Source organism: Lampetra planeri, chromosome 25, assembly GCF_965212315.1.
Source record: "Lampetra planeri chromosome 25, kcLamPlan1.2.h2, whole genome shotgun sequence".
Classification (NCBI taxonomy): domain Eukaryota; kingdom Metazoa; phylum Chordata; class Hyperoartia; order Petromyzontiformes; family Petromyzontidae; genus Lampetra; species Lampetra planeri.
In genome coordinates, this window is record NC_136131.1 from 7055115 (window position 1) to 7074247 (window position 19133).

The following is a 19133-nucleotide window of genomic DNA, read 5'->3' on the forward strand; positions in this document are numbered from 1 at the left end:
AGGTGAGTGAAGTACCATTTTTGGACGTGTGAATGCTCAAAATTCATCATCGCATTACTTTTTCATGAAAGTATATTTCCAATATACTGTACTAACCTTTATAGTTGGTAGAATATTGGCCACGTATTTTTGTTTTTATATCGAACTATATTTTTAGTTTTGGACAAATACAATCTATCCACGCTAGTTAACAGCAACGAAAAATAAGAAAACAATTATATGTTAATGGGGATAAAATTAATCTAAAGAGAAAGACAAAACAAGAACAGACTAAGTGAGAGAAAAAAAAATCCAAAACTTGGGTTCAAACCTTTATTAGAAAACCAAAACAGGAGATCGGGATCCCTGAATTCAAGACGTCCGTAGCACCATCGGCTCATTTTTGGTACAAAAGTCACAAACGCCAGAGCCACGTTACCCGGCAGCTCGCGACCTGTACACAAGGAGGATCGCTCGGCACACCCTCGTCATCGCCAGCATCCGGGGGAGGGGTGTGGGTGGTAGTGGCGGCGGCGGTGGTCGTGGTGCTGGCACTAACGGAACCGGAGAAAGTTCGGGGCCACAACCTCGATTTCTAAGGATCGGTGCGACCGACACTAGCGACGGTTCACAGAAGAGTTGCCCCAAAGTCTCGCGGTTCACCGCTCGGCTCCCTGAGGTTACGCACATCACCACCTGATTACGTCTCCCGGGGCGGCATTGCCGGGTACGAGAAGGAGGATGCAGTGGGCGGGATGGGGAGGGGTAGTCGAGGGGAGCGAGGAGGGGAGGGGAACGGCGGATCTCTCTCTCTCTCTTCTGCCGCGCCAATCAGCTGTCCTTGCCGTTCTTGCCGCGCTTTGCCGTCTTCTTGGGGTTGACGGGGTTCGCCTCGCACGTCGCACAGTTCCAGCGACCTGACCACGGCGAGGGAGGGAGGTCAAGGGTGGTGATGAAGGCAGATTAGACTCGGGCCAAGATGATAACAAAAAACACATCCAAAGTGGTGACTTTTGTTCACAGGTTCTCACCCAAAGTGTCGCACACAACAAACTTTAAGCGATGTGCAACGAGCTGTGAGTGAACGCGGGATTTCGACTCCCGATGCAGTGTCTTGACGAACTCCACAGCATGCGGTGGCAGCACACACGACATGTTCTCCTCAACGGGCATCAATAACGAAACGATGTGCTGCTCACAAACGGCAGCAAGGCACAGCTCCCATCATGCCTGCGTGCATGTCCTGTGACCACCGCATTGCATGTACAACACGCTCAGCCTCGTCTACTCAAGGCATATGGATGGAGCGGTGCGGTGCCTTCCTGCCGATTGTAAGCAGCACTTTTTGGCGTGTCGTTCAGAGTATTTGGCTGCTATAAATGTCAACACGAAAAGCCACTTCGTTGACTATCATGCGTTCGCCAGGTCGCTTCTGAAAAAGAGCTATATAGCTCAAGCAGGCCTTATCCGGTAAAATAAAAAGGCTTAAATAAAATGAATAGTTTAATAGTCTTGAGTTTTAACAAATGCTTCCAGCCTGCATGCTGCGTTCTCCCTTTGCGACGGGTTGCACGGCAGATTTACCGGGGCAATCCCACTCCCGAATTAGCCCCACGCGTCGGAGCGCTGGCCTTCGTGCGGGCGCTCACTAACTGTGCTCGTGACAGACAACCTGCGCAGGGGGGACCTGCATCCGCGTGCGTGTGTACATGCGCACGTGCGCACGTGTGTGCGCGTGACGTGTCGGACGCCACTCACCCACGGGGATGTGGTCGAGCCCCACGCAGAACGTGTGGTACCCGCGGTCGCACTTGTCGCAGAACATGAGCTGCTCCTCGTGGTGCGGCTGCCCGCACACCACGCACGTCTTGCACTCCATGCACTGCCACGGGTACGTCTTGATGACGGCCACCAGCTCGTTGCTCATGTCCAAGCACGATGGGTGGCCTGCGCGCAACGCGGCCGTTCAAAAACTGGGCCGTCCGAGCGAGGTTTTACACATCGGGCTGCGTGTTGAGCGTTGTTCGTCTCCAGCTTTCGCCACGCGCCGCGCCGCGCCGCTTACCGAGGGCGTCCTCAGGAATATTCAACTCCTGAAGATGCCCGCAGAAGCTATAGTGCATGTCCAGGTTATACATCCCTTGAAAATTACTTGAATTAGGAAACCACATAGCAACACCGTCCGCGCCGCCCCCCCCACCCCCCCCCACCCCCCGTACTGGCACCCATGCCCACTTGCTGGCTGGTGCTGCGTTCCATCTAAACCTCGCAGGGACAGCCGCCACCTGGAAGTCCCCTGGGGCAGGGCGCCTCGAGATCTACCGCACAAGAGGCGCGTGCGGTGTACACGTTGTGCGTCGACACTCACCGCTGTTGTCACACTGCGAGCAATGCACCAGCGACTCGGCCTTGCCTTTGCGGTTGTTCTCGCGCCCCTTCAGGCAGATGCCGCACAGGGCGTTGTACACCACTTTGGGCTACGGGCGGCACGCAAGGGGGGGGGGGTGGCAGTCGCTCGTTATTGCCCGTGACGGGGTGGCGCACGCATGTTACAGCTCATGTCACCGGCGGCACAATCAGCAACGCCGCCACTTCTTCCAGCCGGGCCGTGCCGTCGTTTGCGGCCGGGATGAGCGGAGAGAACGCGGCGGAGGTGCGGTTTGACGCTGCACGACGGCCGCGGCGCCTCCACGGTCACCCATCGGAGGCACGGCGGCGCCGTGGCTTGGGTGAGCGCGCGCGTCAACAGCGCCAGCGGCCACCGCTGAAACGAAACCTCGCAAAGGTGAGCATTAACGAGGCCAAGAGTTGAGCCTGGCAGAGGCTGACGAGATCGGCCAAACATCCCCAAGTGGTCGGACTCTCCGGAAAAGGGAGACTCAAGACTCGACGAGGCTTTACTGGGTAATGGGTAAGCAAAGGGTATTGTTATTATTATAGCGTGGGGCTCGGCTGGCGTTGGGGGAGGAGGAGGGGGGGCGAGGGGAGGTTGGGAGCGAGGAGCGACGCGCCCGGAACGCCGCCGCTCGGAGAAGAGAGCAGACAGAGACTGGGGCTGAGCATGAGAACGTTTTAATTCTCCAAGGAAACAGGACAGCACAGCACAGCCGGGAACCGGTCGCAGGCCCAGTACACAGCAAAAGCCGACAAAAGGAGAAGGGAGCGTATAAAAAATGTTTACTCTCTACCGCAATTCCGTTAAGACAGTAAACGACAGTGGTTATTCTTTTAAAAAGACAGCAAACCATGCCGGGGACTACGCTACCAAAGTGCAGAAACGTAAAAAAAAGTGGAAAGTACGATAAAATCCTTCGGAGCGGCTACCACTACTCAACAAAGTGCTTCCGTCAATGCGTACACAGACCACGACTCGGAATTCCGGAACACGTCAACGATCGTTTGTAAACAAAATAAATAAATAACTCTACTTCATGCTCACGATAAGAAAAAAAAAAGCTCAAGCTGTTTTCTCGTGCTTTTCCAGCGCTACGAAAAGAAAGTGCATCCAAGGGAGAGATCAACGTGCGGTTCAAGCATCCCGGGAAGGCTTAGGCCCCCAGTGAGAGCGATCGCACAGCCGAGGAGTCCCCAGTGTCGAGCGGTCTTTGCCTCCGTGTGCGCGCGCAGGTTAGGGATTTGGGTCAAGGGTTAGGTTCAGGGGGTCAGGAGATTAGGAGTTCAGGTTGGAGTCGGCAAGGGCTGGGAGTGCAGGAGGAGGACCTAACGTTGGGAAGAGGATGGACTCAACCACAGAGGCGCATGGGAATTATCTTATATTTTCTTTAAAAGTGCCTGCGTTTGCGTTACTGATGACATCCAACAGCTATGTTAGTAACAGTAAGAACATATACATACACGCACATCTATGTACAGAGAGGGTATAGCAGTGATCGTTATACGGTTCGTGTTCTGAACACACAAAAAAACGTGTCGGGCTGTCATCAGCTCGGTTCTGTGTGCGGCTGTGCACTTGGGTCTCTATGAGAAGGAGATCTCTGCCACAGGGGCCACGCGGGTTCCGTGGGCCAAGTGAACTTTGTGAACTACAATGGCTCGAGAGCTCCGTGAGATCTGTGGACCTACGTGGGAGGTAGGGCACGTAAACCCCCACTCATCGGGGCAGCGTCTGGACACCACCACGGCAATTGGAAAGGTGCGTATGGAAATTAAGGTAATATGCATGTCAAACAAACTGGCTCTTATCTTGTGGCTACACTATTCTGTGTCCTGGGCTGTTCCAAGCAAGTTTTGAAGCTTCTTTAAAGATGCTTTGGAAATTTCAGCAAAATGACAGTGTAGCTCTCTCTCTCTTGATGTCGCTACAGTGACGTCTAATGCTGGCAATCGTGACCAAATGGGCGAGTGACTGATATCGAATTTTATCGAGGTTCTAAAAAGGAAACAGATCAGAAACGTGACACGAATATAGTTCAAACTGTAAAAGTTCGACATGAACCGAGTAATTCGCCTCCTGTGGAGTGTGACGCTGAAGCTGAGAGGAAGTGGCCAAAGCCCACTCGTCGCGACCGGGAACGAGCAGGACCGGTAGTGATGTCGTTCAAACGCTGCACCCGACCACGACTGTACAGGCTGTGTTGTCATCAACGAAGCCTCAAGACCTGCAGCTCTGACAGCCTGGGACACCGCGGCTTTGGTGCGTATAGCTACAAGGTAAGAGCCGTTTGGTTATTTACGTCTCCCAGCGAGGGGTAGAAGGGAGAAGAGGGCAGCAGCGGCACTAGGGACGGGCGCCGGCATTCGGCACGCGAGCCTGCACCGGAGCTGCCGTGGGAACGGTCATCGCCGGGACGATGACCGGCGCGACAGCTTGCACCGGCGCCGGCGGCCTGGGCGAGGCGTGAGCCGCAACCTCCGCCGCATGCGCCGGCACGGCCAACGCCGGGGGAGGGGGGGCCGGGGCCGGGCCGGCGAGCGCCAGGCCGTGCTTGCACGTGCAGGGTGGCGCTAGAATCGGGGACGGTTTGGCCGGCGACGGAGCGGCCCGAAGTGGCTTGGGGGATGGCCCGGGGAGGGGGGCGGTGGGCGGCGCGAGCGGGAACGGCGCGGTGGTTGCCGTGGAGGTTGCGGCGGCGGTGGTGGTTGCGGTGGCGGTGGTGGTTGCGGTGGTGGCGCCTGGTTCTGTGTGCTGCGGTGCGTGCGCCGCGTGCGGCTGTGCGCTGCTGGCCGCCGCCTTCTCCGCTACCTTGTACCCGGGCACCGCCTTGTGCTGCGCCAGGCGCGCGGCTGCCGCCGCCGGGTCCTTGGGGGGGCGGCCGGGCCCGGGGCGCGGGGGGGGCGCCGGCTCCTCGGCAGCGTCGCTGGGGCTCTCGCCATCCGAGCTGCTGCTCGTGCCGCTGTCCTAGGGTCGGGAGGGAATGAGATGCGGGGACGGCGACGAACGATCAAACTTCCTGACACACGCCCCACGGCTCGGGACCAACGCCACGGCTCGCTATGCAGATCACAGGCGGACGTCGCAGTTCGCACGGCCGCACACAACGACAGGTGGGGCTATTTACCTCTTAACCAGGCGTGGCAAGATTCATCGGCACCTGTGATTAGCACGGTTGTCTACGTATGGTGCGAAGGTTCAACATACATACAACGCCGACTGCAATCAGATCTTTGTAATAAAAGGGTATTTAGTCCACGACGTATTTGTTGTCACTCAGAGCGTCGCGACACGTGGGTCCGGTGATGCGTTTAAGAAGCGATGAGATCCAATTCGTGTGTTCTATGCGAGTAGTTTGTGAGACCCCAAATTGTGACGTTTCACTGCATTGTGGGGAGGCGAGTGCTCCGACCAACGCAATGGTTGTGGGCTAGTGTCCTGGGGAGCTGGGTTCACCATTCACTTCAAGATTAATGCTGATGATGGACAATGACACTGACGATGCAATTGATGGTGATGATGATGATGCCGATGTGATCAATGATGATGATGTGAGAAAGTGATGCCGATAATGTTGATGATGTGAGAAAGTATGGCCATTATGTCACTGGTGACGATTGGGAGGCACGCAGCATTGTGACAGTGCGCGCTTGCCGGTGCGTGCCAGTGTGTGACGGTGCACGTTTGAGGGTGCACGTCTGACGGTGCGCATAGCGGTGCCGGGGTGCTGGTCGTTACGGAGGTCGAGTCGTCCCCGCGTCTCCCCTGCGTGTCTCCGTCTCCGTCATCGTCCGAGTCGGCGCCGTCGCTGTCGGGCGCCGGCAGCTCGGGGTCGAGCGGCGGCGCGTAGAGCGCTGTGTTCACCGGGAGGTAGCGCAGCTCGCTCGCCGAGTACCTGTGCCCACGCGCAACAACAACAACAACGGCAGTGACGACAATGATGACAACAGTCATCCCCCCCCCGCTTAGTGCCTGTGCCCACGCGCAACAACAACAACGGCAGTGACGACAATGATGACAACAGTCATCCCTCCCCCCCCCGCTTAGTGCCTGTGCCCACGCGCACCAACAACAACGGCAGTGACGACAATGATGACAACAGTCATCCCTCCCCCCCCCCCGCTTAGTGCCTGTGCCCACGCGCACCAACAACAACGGCAGTGACGACAATGATGACAACAGTCATCTCCCCCGCTTAGCCGCGTGCAACGCCGGGGCAAACGCTGTTCGTGAGCGCCTTTTAGTGCCAGCACGGCACACCGAGGGGGGCGAGGATAAGACAGCGCGAGGCACTTCTGAACGCTTTCAATTCTCCAACACCGTTGTCCGAGCTTTGCAACAGTTGCTCAAAGCATTGGCCACCATGCCACCGCTCCGCATACACACATATAAAGACAAAGACCCCCCATATAGCCTTTAAGATACTTTCGGGGAAAGTACTATTCGCGAGCACCCATGAGCGCCAGCACAATGCAAGGAGGGTGGTGTGGCCAACACTACGCTTAGGTGCCTCTGTCCAAGATCCGTTAAAATATTCTGCACTTTTATTGTTCATGAGCGGGGAATCGAACTCGGGTCGCTGGGTTCGTAGCGCCGCAGTGAGCTAACCACTGCCCCACCGCTCTCCACCATGTTAATGCAGACGCACACGCACACACAACCCCGACCGCTTGCACGACAGCGACGTACACGCTCACCTCTTGTAGTACTCCTGGAACTGGCCCGGAATGAGGGCGACAGGGTAGGACCCGACCTTGGTCTTGTCGGGCGCGATGGCCTTGTACTTGCCATACGGGAACTGGATTGTCTGTTGGATGCCACAGGGGAGACAGAGACAGGCGTGACTCTGCGTCCACGTGTCCATGTGCAACTGCCCGTCCATGTGCCTGTGTGGTCTGTATTGACATGGGACAGCAGAAGATCCGTGTGTCCCTGTGTGAGTATGCCCATGTGTCATTGTAGTCTGTGTGTTTGTAGTATTGTGCTCGCAAGTCTGTCTGCTCGTGTGTTTGTGTGTACCTGACCACACGTGTTTGTCCGTGTGTCTCGCTAACAGCACTTAAGGCTATATGGGGGATCTTAGTACAGTATTTGTACTCAAATTCCAGTATATATCCGTTTGCCCGTGTGCCAATGTCTGTCAATGTGTGTGCCCCCGTGTGTGTGTGTGTCCAAGTGCCTGTGTGTCCACCTGGTTGTGTGTACATGTCTGTAAATGTACCCGTGTGCCAGTGTGTCGACCACGTGCCAATATGTCCACATCACCGCGTATCCACAGCTTTGGACGTGCAAGTGCATCCATGAGTTCGTGTGTCCGTGTGTTCATGCGCATCTGTCCATGAGCGAGCGTGTCATAGCGTCTGTGCGAAAGCCCTATGTCCACGCGTCTGTGCGTCCGTTGGGTCTCGATGTGTCCGTGCGTCTCCGTGCGTCTGCGTGCGTCCCCCCGGTGCGTCCGCGTGCGTCCCCCCGGTGCGTCCGCGTGTCCCCCCCGTGCGTCCGCGTGTCCCCCCGTGCGTCCGCGTGTACCCCCGTGCGTCCGCGTGTCCCCCCGTGCGTCCGCGTGTCCCCCCGTGTGTCCGCGTGTCCCCCCGTGCGTCCGCGTGTCCCCCTGGTGCGTCCGCGTGTCCCCACGTGCGTCTGTAGGTCGAAGTAGGCGCGCCGCTCCTCCAGGCGCTCGCGGTTCAGGTTGAGGTTGTACTCGGCCGCCTTGCGAACGGCCTTCTTCATGTATTCGGGGGCCTTGCCCGGCTCCACCTTCTGGTTGCTCTGCTGTTGCTGTGGTCAGCAAAAACATTCACTCACTCACTCACTCACACAAATACACTCAGGTGTTCACTCGCTCATACTCATGTATTCACTCGTGTGTTCATTTGCTACTCACAAATTTATGCACTCACTCAATCGCCCTCCCCTTCACTCATACACTCACCCACTTACTCTTTGGTTCTTTTGGAAAAGTCACGTTCTACCTGATGATGGTTGCTTGTGTTGCAATCAAAACGTCGTAGTCTATTATTTAATTTATTTTCTTTATTCGTGACTTTACCGAAAAAACCAAAGAGTAATTCCTGCAGTCACGAAAGCTTCAAATCAAGTTTACTCACCCACTTGTACATTCACTAGCTCATCCACTTACTCACTTGTTCACTCACCCACCCATCCACCCACTCACCCACCTATACATCAGCATTTTAAAGCAAGCACACATACTTAGTTTATTCATGATCAACACTAAACATATTTATTTTTCATTAAAACTTCAGACAAGCACTCACCGAGTACTCCTTGTAGCGGTCGGTGATCCTCTGCCGCTCGCGGTCCTGTAGCACGGTCACGTACTCGGCGTACTTGGTGGGGTACTCCTTCATCAGTAGGTCGATGACCTCGTCGCTGCGTAGTGCCGTCAGCCCTAACACGCGTGAGCGCACAAAACCCATCGGCATCATTTTAATAATTACACCGCGCCTCCCGTGCAGTAGAGATCGCAAACGGGTTTTGATTCCTTACCCGTACCCAGCCGGGTACGGGTAGGGTACGGGTATCGGGTACCTGATTGCGACCTCTGGGATGAAGCCATGTTGCAGGCGCGGGTGGGTTGATTCTAGGAACTTGAATTGTGAGAAGAGACAAGACGTTGGGAAATGAGTGACAAACAGTTACTCACCAGTGACTCACGGTCTACCCGTACCCGGCCGCACCAGGGTCGCAAACGGGTACCCGCACCCGTACCCGGCCGGGTACGGGTAGCCGGGTATCGGGTAGGGTACGGGTATCGGGTACCCGGTTGCGATCTCTGCCGTGCAGTAACATCTCCTGGGAGCCTTGTGGAGGCACAAGACGAACCCGCCGCCAGCCTGCAAGTGAGCATCCGTCTGCCAGTACGGGGCAGTGTTGGGATGACCATGCCGCCGGCACACCACGGCCTGCTCCATTTGGAATAACGTTTCGAGATCTTTAAGGAAGCCGTATTTTATCGTTAATGCACCCGGCAGCATAAACCAGGTTTGGCTGCTGAGCTCGAACTGCGGAAATAGTAAAATGCGCTACCGCCGGACCACGTGACGGCCCACCATACAAACACTGATGTTGGTGAAGGGGCCCTGCCATTTGAGGATGCCCTGGGGGGCTCATTGGTGCTGCTTGACTACCCCAGAGAGTCATTGTTGGTGCTGGGCCCCGTTTGCTTCGTTCCACGCTGTGCCACGATGCTGTCCTCTCTCTCTCCTCTCTCCCGAGTTTCTCTGTACCAAGGTTAACGACCCGGCCCGTTTGTTGACCTCTCGATGCGACCTAGCGCAGTCAACGAGTGCAAATTCGCACAGCGCGGGGGCGAAAGGTGGGCCCCGCTTACCCAGCGTGCACTGCGTCTCCGTGATGACGTTGAGCTCGCGCAGGTGCAGCTTCTCCTTGTGCGACAGGTCGTGTCGCTCCAGGTCTGAGCGTCACACACAAAGACAAACATCCCCAGTATTGTCTTCAACAGACTGTACCATTAGCATGGTTGGCTACGTACAGTCCCAAAGATGTTCAACATACATACATACAAGTGATGTGAGCAAACACCTATGAAGGCCAGCATCGCACGCGAGGGGGTGGCTGGCCAATCGGAGAACCCTGAGGAGACTCGTGCAGAATAGGGGGGGGCAACATACAAACTACACACAGAAATGCATTCGAGTCAGGCATTGAGCCAAGGTGTTTCTTGCTGTGAGGCACAGGTGTAACCACAACAGCACCACCCTGCCGCCCAAATGATGGTGATTTCATGAGGATTTTTTTTACAACTACCAGTGATGGGGGTTGGGTCAGAGTAATTGCTGGCACACCTGGGTATTTGCGCTTGAAGGAGGTGACCCCCAGATACTCGCTGATCTGCTCCTGGAGCATGTAGTACTCGCCCCCGTCGTCCGAAGGCCACTTGTACTCCACGAGCATCTCGGCCAGGAAGAATGCTCCACTGCACACCGAGCTACGGAGCGGATTACATGGAAAAAACCTCAACGCATTTGCCAATAATACTGTGTGTTGCCTTAAAAAGAAACATCTATCATATGGCCCTTCTTCATAGCACATAAACAGAGAGGCCGGTAGAGAGACGGATTAGATAAAGAGAGGAGACTGCACTTGTTTACACCATGGGGCTTGATGAGGATTACATTTTAAAAATGTCATCTGATGACAACCAGTTTTTTAGAGAATACGGTAGATTTAACAACTTACACAACTGTGCAATGCTCTAAGCCTTACCTGCAAGAAAATATGGTCCAAGCAGAACTCCGTCCTGTATCTTCACAATTAACTAGAAAATGTTATGTCCATCCGCCTATCGACTTTCCACACCATAATTATCCAGCAACAGCATTTATTTATGCGAGCAAACTGTGGACCGGTTTTGACCGGGGCCTCATCAGCAGTCAGGCTGCTGCTGGGTTACCAAGTGTTACGAGCAAGAACACTCCATCTCAACCATGGGATCCTGTTCAATGCAAAAAAGCAAACGGGTTATACATCTACTATTGATTTTTCGATAATAGTTGCCGCAATCAAATGATTCCACACGTTTTGGGATTGACAATGGAACCTGGTTGCATGTTTGTAAAAATTTAACATCAACCGCAAGCGGATGTTCAAAACGCACGGCGCGTTCCAATTTGATTGATCGGCAGTCGGCAAGCTACCACACGGGGCATTCCAACGGACACGAAAACACACGCAGGACTGGACTTTTGTTGTAAATGTGCAATGACGGATTAATTGAACGCCACCGGTGAGCTCTCACCTGACGTCCTGGATGGTGTCGCTGCTCCGAGAGCTGTCACCAGACCCCAACCGCCGCCGTTTGGTCGGACGGGTCCCAGTCTCTTGAGCTCCAGCCTCTTGCGTGTCGGCCTTCTTAGCTCCAGCCTCTTGGGTGTCGGCCTTCTGGGCTCCAGCCTCTTGCGTGTCGGCCTTCTGAGCTCCAACCTCTTGAGTGTCGGCCTTCTGAGCTCCAACCTCCTGCGTGTCGGCCTTCTGAGCTCCAACCTCCTGCATGTCGGCCTTCTGTGCTCCAGCCTCTTGGGTGTCGGCCTTCTGTGCTCCAGCCTCCTGCGTGTCGGCCTTCTGTGCTCCAGCTTCTTGAGTGTCGGCCTTCTGAGCTCCAACCTCCTGCATGTCGGCCTTCTGAGCTCCAGCCTCCTGCATGTCGGCCTTCTGTGCTCCAGCCTCTTGGGTGTCGGCCTTCTTAGCTCCACCCTCCTGCGTATCGGCCTTCTGTGCTCCAACCTCCTGCGTGTCGGCCTTCTTAGCTCCACCCTCCTGCGTGTCGGACTTCTGTGATCCAACCTCCTGCGTGTCGGCCTTCTTAGCTCCAGCCTCCTGCGTTCCGGCCTTCTGTGCTCCAGCCTCTTGAGTGTCGGCCTTCTGTTCTCCAACCTCTTGCGTGTTGGCCTTCTGTGCTCCAACCTCCTGCATGTCGGCCTTCTGTGCTCCAGCCTCTTGAGTGTCGGCCTTCTGTGCTCCAGCCTCCTGCGTGTCGGCCTTCTTAGCCCCAGCCTCCTGCGTGTCGGCCTTCTGTGCTCCAGCCTCTTGAGTGTCGGCCTTCTGTGCTCCAGCCTCTTGAGTGTCGGCCTTCTGTGCTCCAGCCTCCTGCGTGTCGGCCTTCTTAGCCCCAGCCTCGTGCGTGTCGGCCTTCTGTGATCCAACCTCTTGAGTGTCGGCCTTCTGTGATCCAACCTCTTGAGTGTCGGCCTTCTGTGCTCCAGCCTCTTGAGTGTCGGCCTTCTTAGCCCCAGCCTCGTGCGTGTCGGCCTTCTGTGATCCAACCTCTTGAGTGTCGGCCTTCTGTGATCCAACCTCTTGAGTGTCGGCCTTCTGTGCTCCAGCCTCTTGCGTGTCGGCCTTCTGGGCTCCAGCCTCCTGCGTGTCGGCCTTCTGTGCTCCAGTCTCCTGCGTGTCGGCCTTCTGTGATCCAACCTCCGGTGTCAGAACCTGTTGAGCTCCAGCCTCCGGTGCTGTGGTCTCCTCCGCACCAATTTCCAATGCTCCGCCAACTTCAGATCGAGCCTCCTGTGTCTCTGACGTCTCCATTTCTTCTTCCTGTGTCACAGCCCCGTGGCCTCCACTCTCCTGGGTCTCAGACACGCACGCTCCACTTTTCTGAATCACAGACTCCTGACTAGTCATGGACGTGCGTGGATCCACCTCGTTCACCTCCTCCATCTCCACGTCCTGAGGCACAAACCCGTCATCTCTCGCATCCCCCGTGCTCGTCACTTTAGCCATGTGCTCCCCCACGCCCCGTGTTATGACCGCAGAGGTCCCCTCGTTCTTGGTCCCTTCGTCTCTAGATACAACAGCCCCCACCGCCACTATCACCGTGCGCAATGCTGCCTCTCTGCTTCCCGATGCTGGCTTTTCAGTCGCTGACGCTGCTGCCAAAGGTGCTGTTGTCGATGTTATTCGTGCTGCTGTTGCTATCATTGGCTGTGTTGATGTCGGTGATGCTTCTGTCGATGTCGGTGATGCTGCTGTGGAGGATACTGCTGTTGATGATGCTGCTACTGCTGCTGTTGATGCCGCTGTCAACGTGGATGGTGCTGCTGCCATTGACGCTACTGTCAATGATGCTATCGATGAAGCTGCTGTAGCTGGGGCTGCTGTTGATGATGCTACTGTAGCTGGGGCTGCTGTTGATGATACTGCTGAAGCTGTTGTCGATGTGCATGGGGCTGCTGCCAATGATGATGCTGGAACTGCTGCTGCTGTCGCTGTATGTAGGATATCTGTTGATGAAGCTGTCGATGTCGCTGCTGCCAATGATGATGCTGGAACTGCTGCTGCTGTCGTTGTATGTAGGATATCTGTTGATGAAGCTGTCGATTTCGCTGCTGCCAATGATGTTTCTGTCCATGATGTTACTGTCGATGATGTTTCTGCTGACGATGCTGCTGTTGAAGATGTTGCTGCTGCTGGCGATGTTGCTGCTGCTGTGGATGATGATGATGTTGCTGTCGACGATGTTGCTGCTGATGTTGAAGATGTTGCTGCTGCTGCTGTCGACGATGTTGCTGCTGCTGTCGACGATGTTGCTGCTGTCGATGATGATGATGTTGCTGCTGCTGTTGAAGATGTTGCTGCTGCTGCTGCTGTCGACGATGTTGCTGCTGCTGCTGCTGACGATGTTGCTGCTGCTGCTGTTGACGATGTTGCTGCTGCTGTTGACGATGTTGCTGCTGCTGTCAATGCCGCTGTCCATGTCGATGGCACCCCTGTCAACGTCGATGCAGTTGCTGGCACTGGTGATGGCGGCGCCACGGATGACGATGCTGCGGACGGCGCTGCCGATGCTAACGCTGCAGCCGATGCTAACGGTGCAGCCTTGATTGCTGGCGCTACCACCTCATCGGGTACCTCCGCCACCACCACCGTTGGCACCGCTGCCGCCGCTGGGACTGCTTTCACGGCTGCTTCTGCCGTCTCTGCCGCTGTCGTTCCGAGTGCCACCGTCTGTAGCACTGCCGCACTGGTCACCCGTGCTTCCGCTTGTGCTACATTCCTTGCTGCTGCTGCTGGTACTGCTGCCTGTGGCTTTGCCGAATCGGGGGCCGCTCTTTCCTGGGTCTCAATCTGCCGGGGTTCAGATTCCGGTGGTAAAGGGCAGACGGGTGGCAGTGGAACAGGAGGAGGTGGTGGTGTAGTCCCAGCTACACCACTGTCCGAAGGCGGTGCAGCTGTTGTAGCTGGTGGTGGTGCTGGGGCAACCCCCGTATTCCCAGAGCCGTCCTCCTCCTCGGCCTGTCCAGAAGACCACCCGGTTAAAACGCACACGACGCCTCAAACGCGCGTTCACAACGGTCAGAGCATTTCCCGTCAGTTTATGTTTGTGATGGGCAGCAGAGGGCAGTGCAGGAACGTCCATTGTTGTTTGCTGCTCTCAACGTTCCCACTTCTACGCTCCACGCAGTCGCCAACTGGCACTAACCAGCGTGGCGAAGTATGGTCTATTTCGATTTAAAGCTTTCGTGACTGCAGGGATTCATCTTCTTGGTTCTTTCGGTAAAGTCACGTAGAATGGAAGTAATAAAATAATACAAATAAAACATAATAAAATAATTCTCACGACGTTTCGGCCACAACGCAAGCAGCCGTCCTCATTATTTCCATTCTGCGTGACTTTACCGAAAGAACCAAGAAGAAGTATGGTCTAATTACGCCACCGAGGCCCTCGTCCGGCAGTGGATGGGCACACGAGCCGGCACCAAGTACAACAAGTGACGCGTGGTACTGTTACAGCTGCTGCTGCTGCTGCCACCCCGGTGGACGAGAAGCCCCAAGCAGAGCAGCAATCAGAGAGCACCTGCTGCTGCTGCTGCGGAGGAGGAGCGCAGCAAGGGGAGATGCGGGCAGAGTGGGGAGCAACGAAGGCGACTGGAGGAGATGGAAGGAGGAACGTGGTGGGGGCGGTGTGGGGGCGAGGGAGCGGGGGGTGTGGGGGAACAGCGTGTGGGGGGGAGGATGGAGGGTAACGGGGGAGGGGGGGGTAACGGGGGAGGGGGGTAATGGGTGGGGTAACGGGGGTAACGGGTGGGGTATGGGGAATTGTTATGAGGGGAGTTGGAGAGTGGGGGAACAGCAGGGGACGGGGAGGGTAGGGACGGGGAGGGTAGCAATGGGGAGGGGTAGCAATGGGGGGGGGGGGGGTAGCAATGGGGGGGGGGGGTAGCAATAGGGGGGGGTAGCAATGGGGAGCGGGGGGGTAGCAATGGGGGGGGGGTAGCAATGGGGGGGGGGTAGCAATGGGCAGGGGGGGTAGCAATGGGGGGGGGTAGCAATGGGGGGGGTAGCAATGGGGGGGTAGCAATGGGGGGGGGGTAGCAATGGGGGGGGGAGGGTAGCAATGGGGGGGGGGGTAGCAATGGGGGGTGGGTAGCAATGGGGGGGGGGGGGGGTAGCAATGGGGGGGTGGGGTGGGAACGCCGGGATGAGGATGAGGAGGGAGAAGCAGCCAGAAAGGACGAGGGGAGACGTGAGGAGCAGAGGGCGTAAGGAGCAGCGAGAGGCAGCTAACCAGCAGTAGAAGATTCAGCCAGCACGGGGGAGCCGGGGGCACAGGGGGTGCAGGGGGAGCCGGCGAGGGGGCAGGGGGAGCATGGTGCAGGGGGAGCAAGGGGCAGAGGGTGCAGGGGGAGCCACTGACCGGGTCTCCGCTCCGAGTGTCACCGCCAGACGCCATCTTCCACCCCCCCCTCCTAATTTACCGGGGACCACGTGATCCACGGAAGCCTCGCGCGGACAACGCGTCCCGAGAAACGCGCTTCGTAAATTTGTGGATGTAAATATTGGCGCTGCGTGTCGTCAAATACCAGACGGGAACTTAAATTATGTGTTGTTAACTTTAGGTATTTGTTGGTATGGTCTCCAGCACGACGCGAACGATGACTCTGCGCGATGCAATGGGCAACTTTGCGTTGATCTGACTCGCAAATTGGAGCTGGCAGTTCACACACCTGTCAACCCCTTATTCACCTCAACGTTCATCCTACAAAGTGCCATCACAAGGAAGAATCACAAACAAATATAACTTTTTTGCACGTATTGAAACGGCTGTTCGGCGTATGGACTCAATTTCCGTCCATAAATGACGTCACGCGATTTTGGACGATTTTTGACCCCCCCCCCCCTCGTCACACGGCGTCTCAAAAAGTCAGACCCCCCCTCAAATATGACGTCACAAAGATCTGCCCCCAACCCCAAATCCATATTTTTGAAAATAAAACATGCTTCAAATTGCTTTAAACTATTGTCAATGTAGTGCGTATTTAATGTGACGCTGCACTCTGATGTTGTAGGAGAAAAAGATATTTAAAAACATTTAATTAAGTAGAACGTGTTATCTATATTTATTAAAAGTTGTGCATTTTGATGTGACGTCACATTTCTCACCCCCCCCCTCGTCACACATCGTCACAAATGTCTGACACCCCCCCCCCCCCTAGGTGCGTGACGTCATTTATGGACGGCCCCATAAACCGTGTGGGTTGACAGGTATGAGTTCACCACCAGCGTGAGTGGCGTGAATGATGAAGCCGGGGGGCTGTACCGACGAGTTTTTGTGGGTCGGGGTTAGCCGCGCGACTTGTTGCACGCGACTCGTATTGCTGCGAGTGCTGCTGGTGCAGCCTGTTGACTGTCACTCACGAGGTGGTTCGTGTCACAGTGGGCGAGTAAGTGCGCGGGTGAGCGAGTGGATGGGTGACTGATCAGGTGAGCGGTCGGGTGAGTGAGTGATCGGGTTAGTGGGTGAGTGATCGAGTGAGTGGGTGAGTGATCAGGTGAGTGAGTAATCGGGTGAGTGAGTGATCGAGTGATCGGGTGAGTGAGTGGGTGAGTGAGTGAGTGATTGGGTGAGTTGGTGAGTGATTGGGTGAATGGGTGAGTGATCGCGTGAGTGGGTGAGTGATCGGGTGAGTGGGTGAGTGATCGAGTGAGTGGGTGAGTGATCAGGTGAGTGGGTGATCGGGTGAGTGGGTGAGTGATCGAGTGAGTGGGTGAGTGATCGGGTGAGTGGGTGAGTGGGTGAGTCATCGGGTGAGTGGGTGAGTGATCAGGTGAGTGGGTGAGCGATTAGTTGAGTGAGTGATCGGGCTGTTGCCTCTGTGCAGCTCCCAGACTGGAACAATGCTCTCTGCCTTTGCTAACAAGACAGTCGTGAGAGATATTTAAGTCCGTCCTGAAATCGCACCTTATTAAATTGGCCTTCACTCACCCCGAGTCCTGTCCGTGTGTCCTACAGGTTATGGTTGTTTCCTGCTTTCCATACACTGGGGTGCATTGGGATCTACGGATGAAATGCGTCACCTTACAAACGTGAACGATTGTTTTGTAATATTAAGCCCACGTGTCTACGCTCTGACCAAGCCGCAAGAATGGTGGCTCAACAACTAACCAGCCCTGCACTCGTACGGTGCTGGACTCATCGCGTTCGCATCGTCCCAAGGTGACCCCCTCACGGCACGAATTGAGGGGACCGTGTTACCCAATTCCACCAGTGACTTTTTACGCTCGCTTTGTCCTCTTGAGTAACTAACTGGAATTGATTTCAGTCACCACTGCGGGATTATCCTGTGCTGTGGTGTGTGTGTGTGGAATTACCGGGGTTAAACGAGAACTTCGCTTGGGCAAAGCTGCCAAAACGTCCTGGTTTTTTGGCAGGGACAAGTTCCAAGAGTGGTTTGATTTAAAACAAATATCATCTCACCATTAACCAGGCCTCAGGTTGATTTGCTTGAGCAGGCGAGGAGACTCAACAGGTACCACCAGGGTTGTGACACGGCCCAGCGGCAGGGCGCTCGCCGCTCTATAGCAGAGGTTCGCTGTTCGAATCGAGCGGGCCGCCCTGATTATTCCTGAGGGTGTAATAATCGTAAGTGACCCGTCACCAAACGTGTCAAAAGCAAGAATCTAATTAGAGGGCACTGACGCAAACGGAAAAATCAAAGCAAAGACAGATTGTAAATGTTGTGGCTTTGCTCTCCAACGCACCGGTGTGCTGTACTCGTAACGAATTGGCAAGGAGAAATCGACAAAACCGCATAAATATTGCTAAACAAAATAATGTTTGGACACGTTGCTTTTATAAACCGCTCATTGTACAATTCAGTTGTCTAAACGTTCGACAGCCCCATCTTCCAGTCTCAGAGGGAGGGAGCTGGCATTCGCTTTGATTGATGGGTCAAGGCAGGCGAGGTCTTGGGTCGCGGGGCATAGAGCAATAGCGACCTCTGTTGATAATATATGGTGCTGCAGGGGATTTTGTTAAAAAAACGTCGTAATAACTGCGTAAACTCAGGCAAAGGGTGGGGAACGTCCGGCCCGCGGGCCCGTATATGGCCCGCGAAATCATTTGGTGTGGCCCTGCCAAGGCAACCGCAGGCGGGACTCGAAATTCAATAAATCTCGGAGCAAACCTGCAAAAGCAGTTGCGAGTAGCAACATCATCAATACCAGCTAACATCACACGCCTCACCAAAGAGAAGCAGTTTCAGCCATCACATTAGGGGCGAGTTAATTAAATGTTTGACCAAATATAACGGGCTAATTTTTAAGTCGATAATTTTGTATGGCCCGCGAATGCTGTTATAAATATCCAAATGGCCCTTTGCAGAAAAAAGGTTCCCCACCCCTGCCGTAAAGAAATGATTTACCTGCGTGAAGAGGAACATGCGTGGAGTAATCCGTGGTGCATAACGTGGATCGGACGCACGGAACTCTGACACGGGGGAACGGGGAACACAAGCTGGCAACGATAAGCAAAGCAGCGCGGAGAGGTGAATGCTCGGAATTTCAGTGAGTGGCAGAAAGAGAGAGGATGCGTGAAGCAAGAGAACGCGATTTGTGACCCTTGAGAAGGATAAAGTTGTGCTTTGCCGGACACACGCCGCTAGAAAGGGCTCGGCAGTGAGCGATGGGCGAGACTGGTGACAGATTAGCAGCCAGACGAGCGCGTACGTACGTGTGTTGGACTTCTTTCGCACCGTACGTAGCCAACCGTGCTCATCGGAGGTGCGCGGAAAAGGACAACAAACTAAACACACGCAACAAACAGTCCTAAAAGAAGGTGAGTTTTAAATCCTGACTTGCGACAACAAGGGAGAGTGCGAACGTCGTGGAGACGGAGGTATGAAGTCATTTGGGGGCTGTGGCATGCCGAGGCATAGCGACGGCTTAGAGGGGCTCGAGAAATCAAGTTGGTCGGCCTCTGTATGGTTTTTAACCGGAG

The 19133-nt window shown here is 55.2% G+C and overlaps 1 protein-coding gene across 1 annotated transcript; it reads right to left on the reverse strand.

The window, feature by feature from the left end:
* Positions 1–298: 298 nt before the first annotated feature.
* PHF10 (PHD finger protein 10) lies at positions 299–15632 on the reverse strand. The gene is made up of 12 exons (XM_078606095.1): positions 15552–15632; positions 11154–14149; positions 10201–10343; positions 9726–9809; positions 8650–8783; positions 8006–8149; positions 7069–7178; positions 6110–6266; positions 5183–5338; positions 2348–2456; positions 1738–1926; positions 299–896 (listed from the first exon to the last, which is right to left on the reverse strand). The coding sequence occupies exons 1-12, from the start codon at positions 15585–15587 to the stop codon at positions 811–813; spliced, it is 4344 nt and encodes a 1447-aa protein (XP_078462221.1). The 5' UTR covers positions 15588–15632; the 3' UTR covers positions 299–810.
* Positions 15633–19133: the final 3501 nt, after the last annotated feature.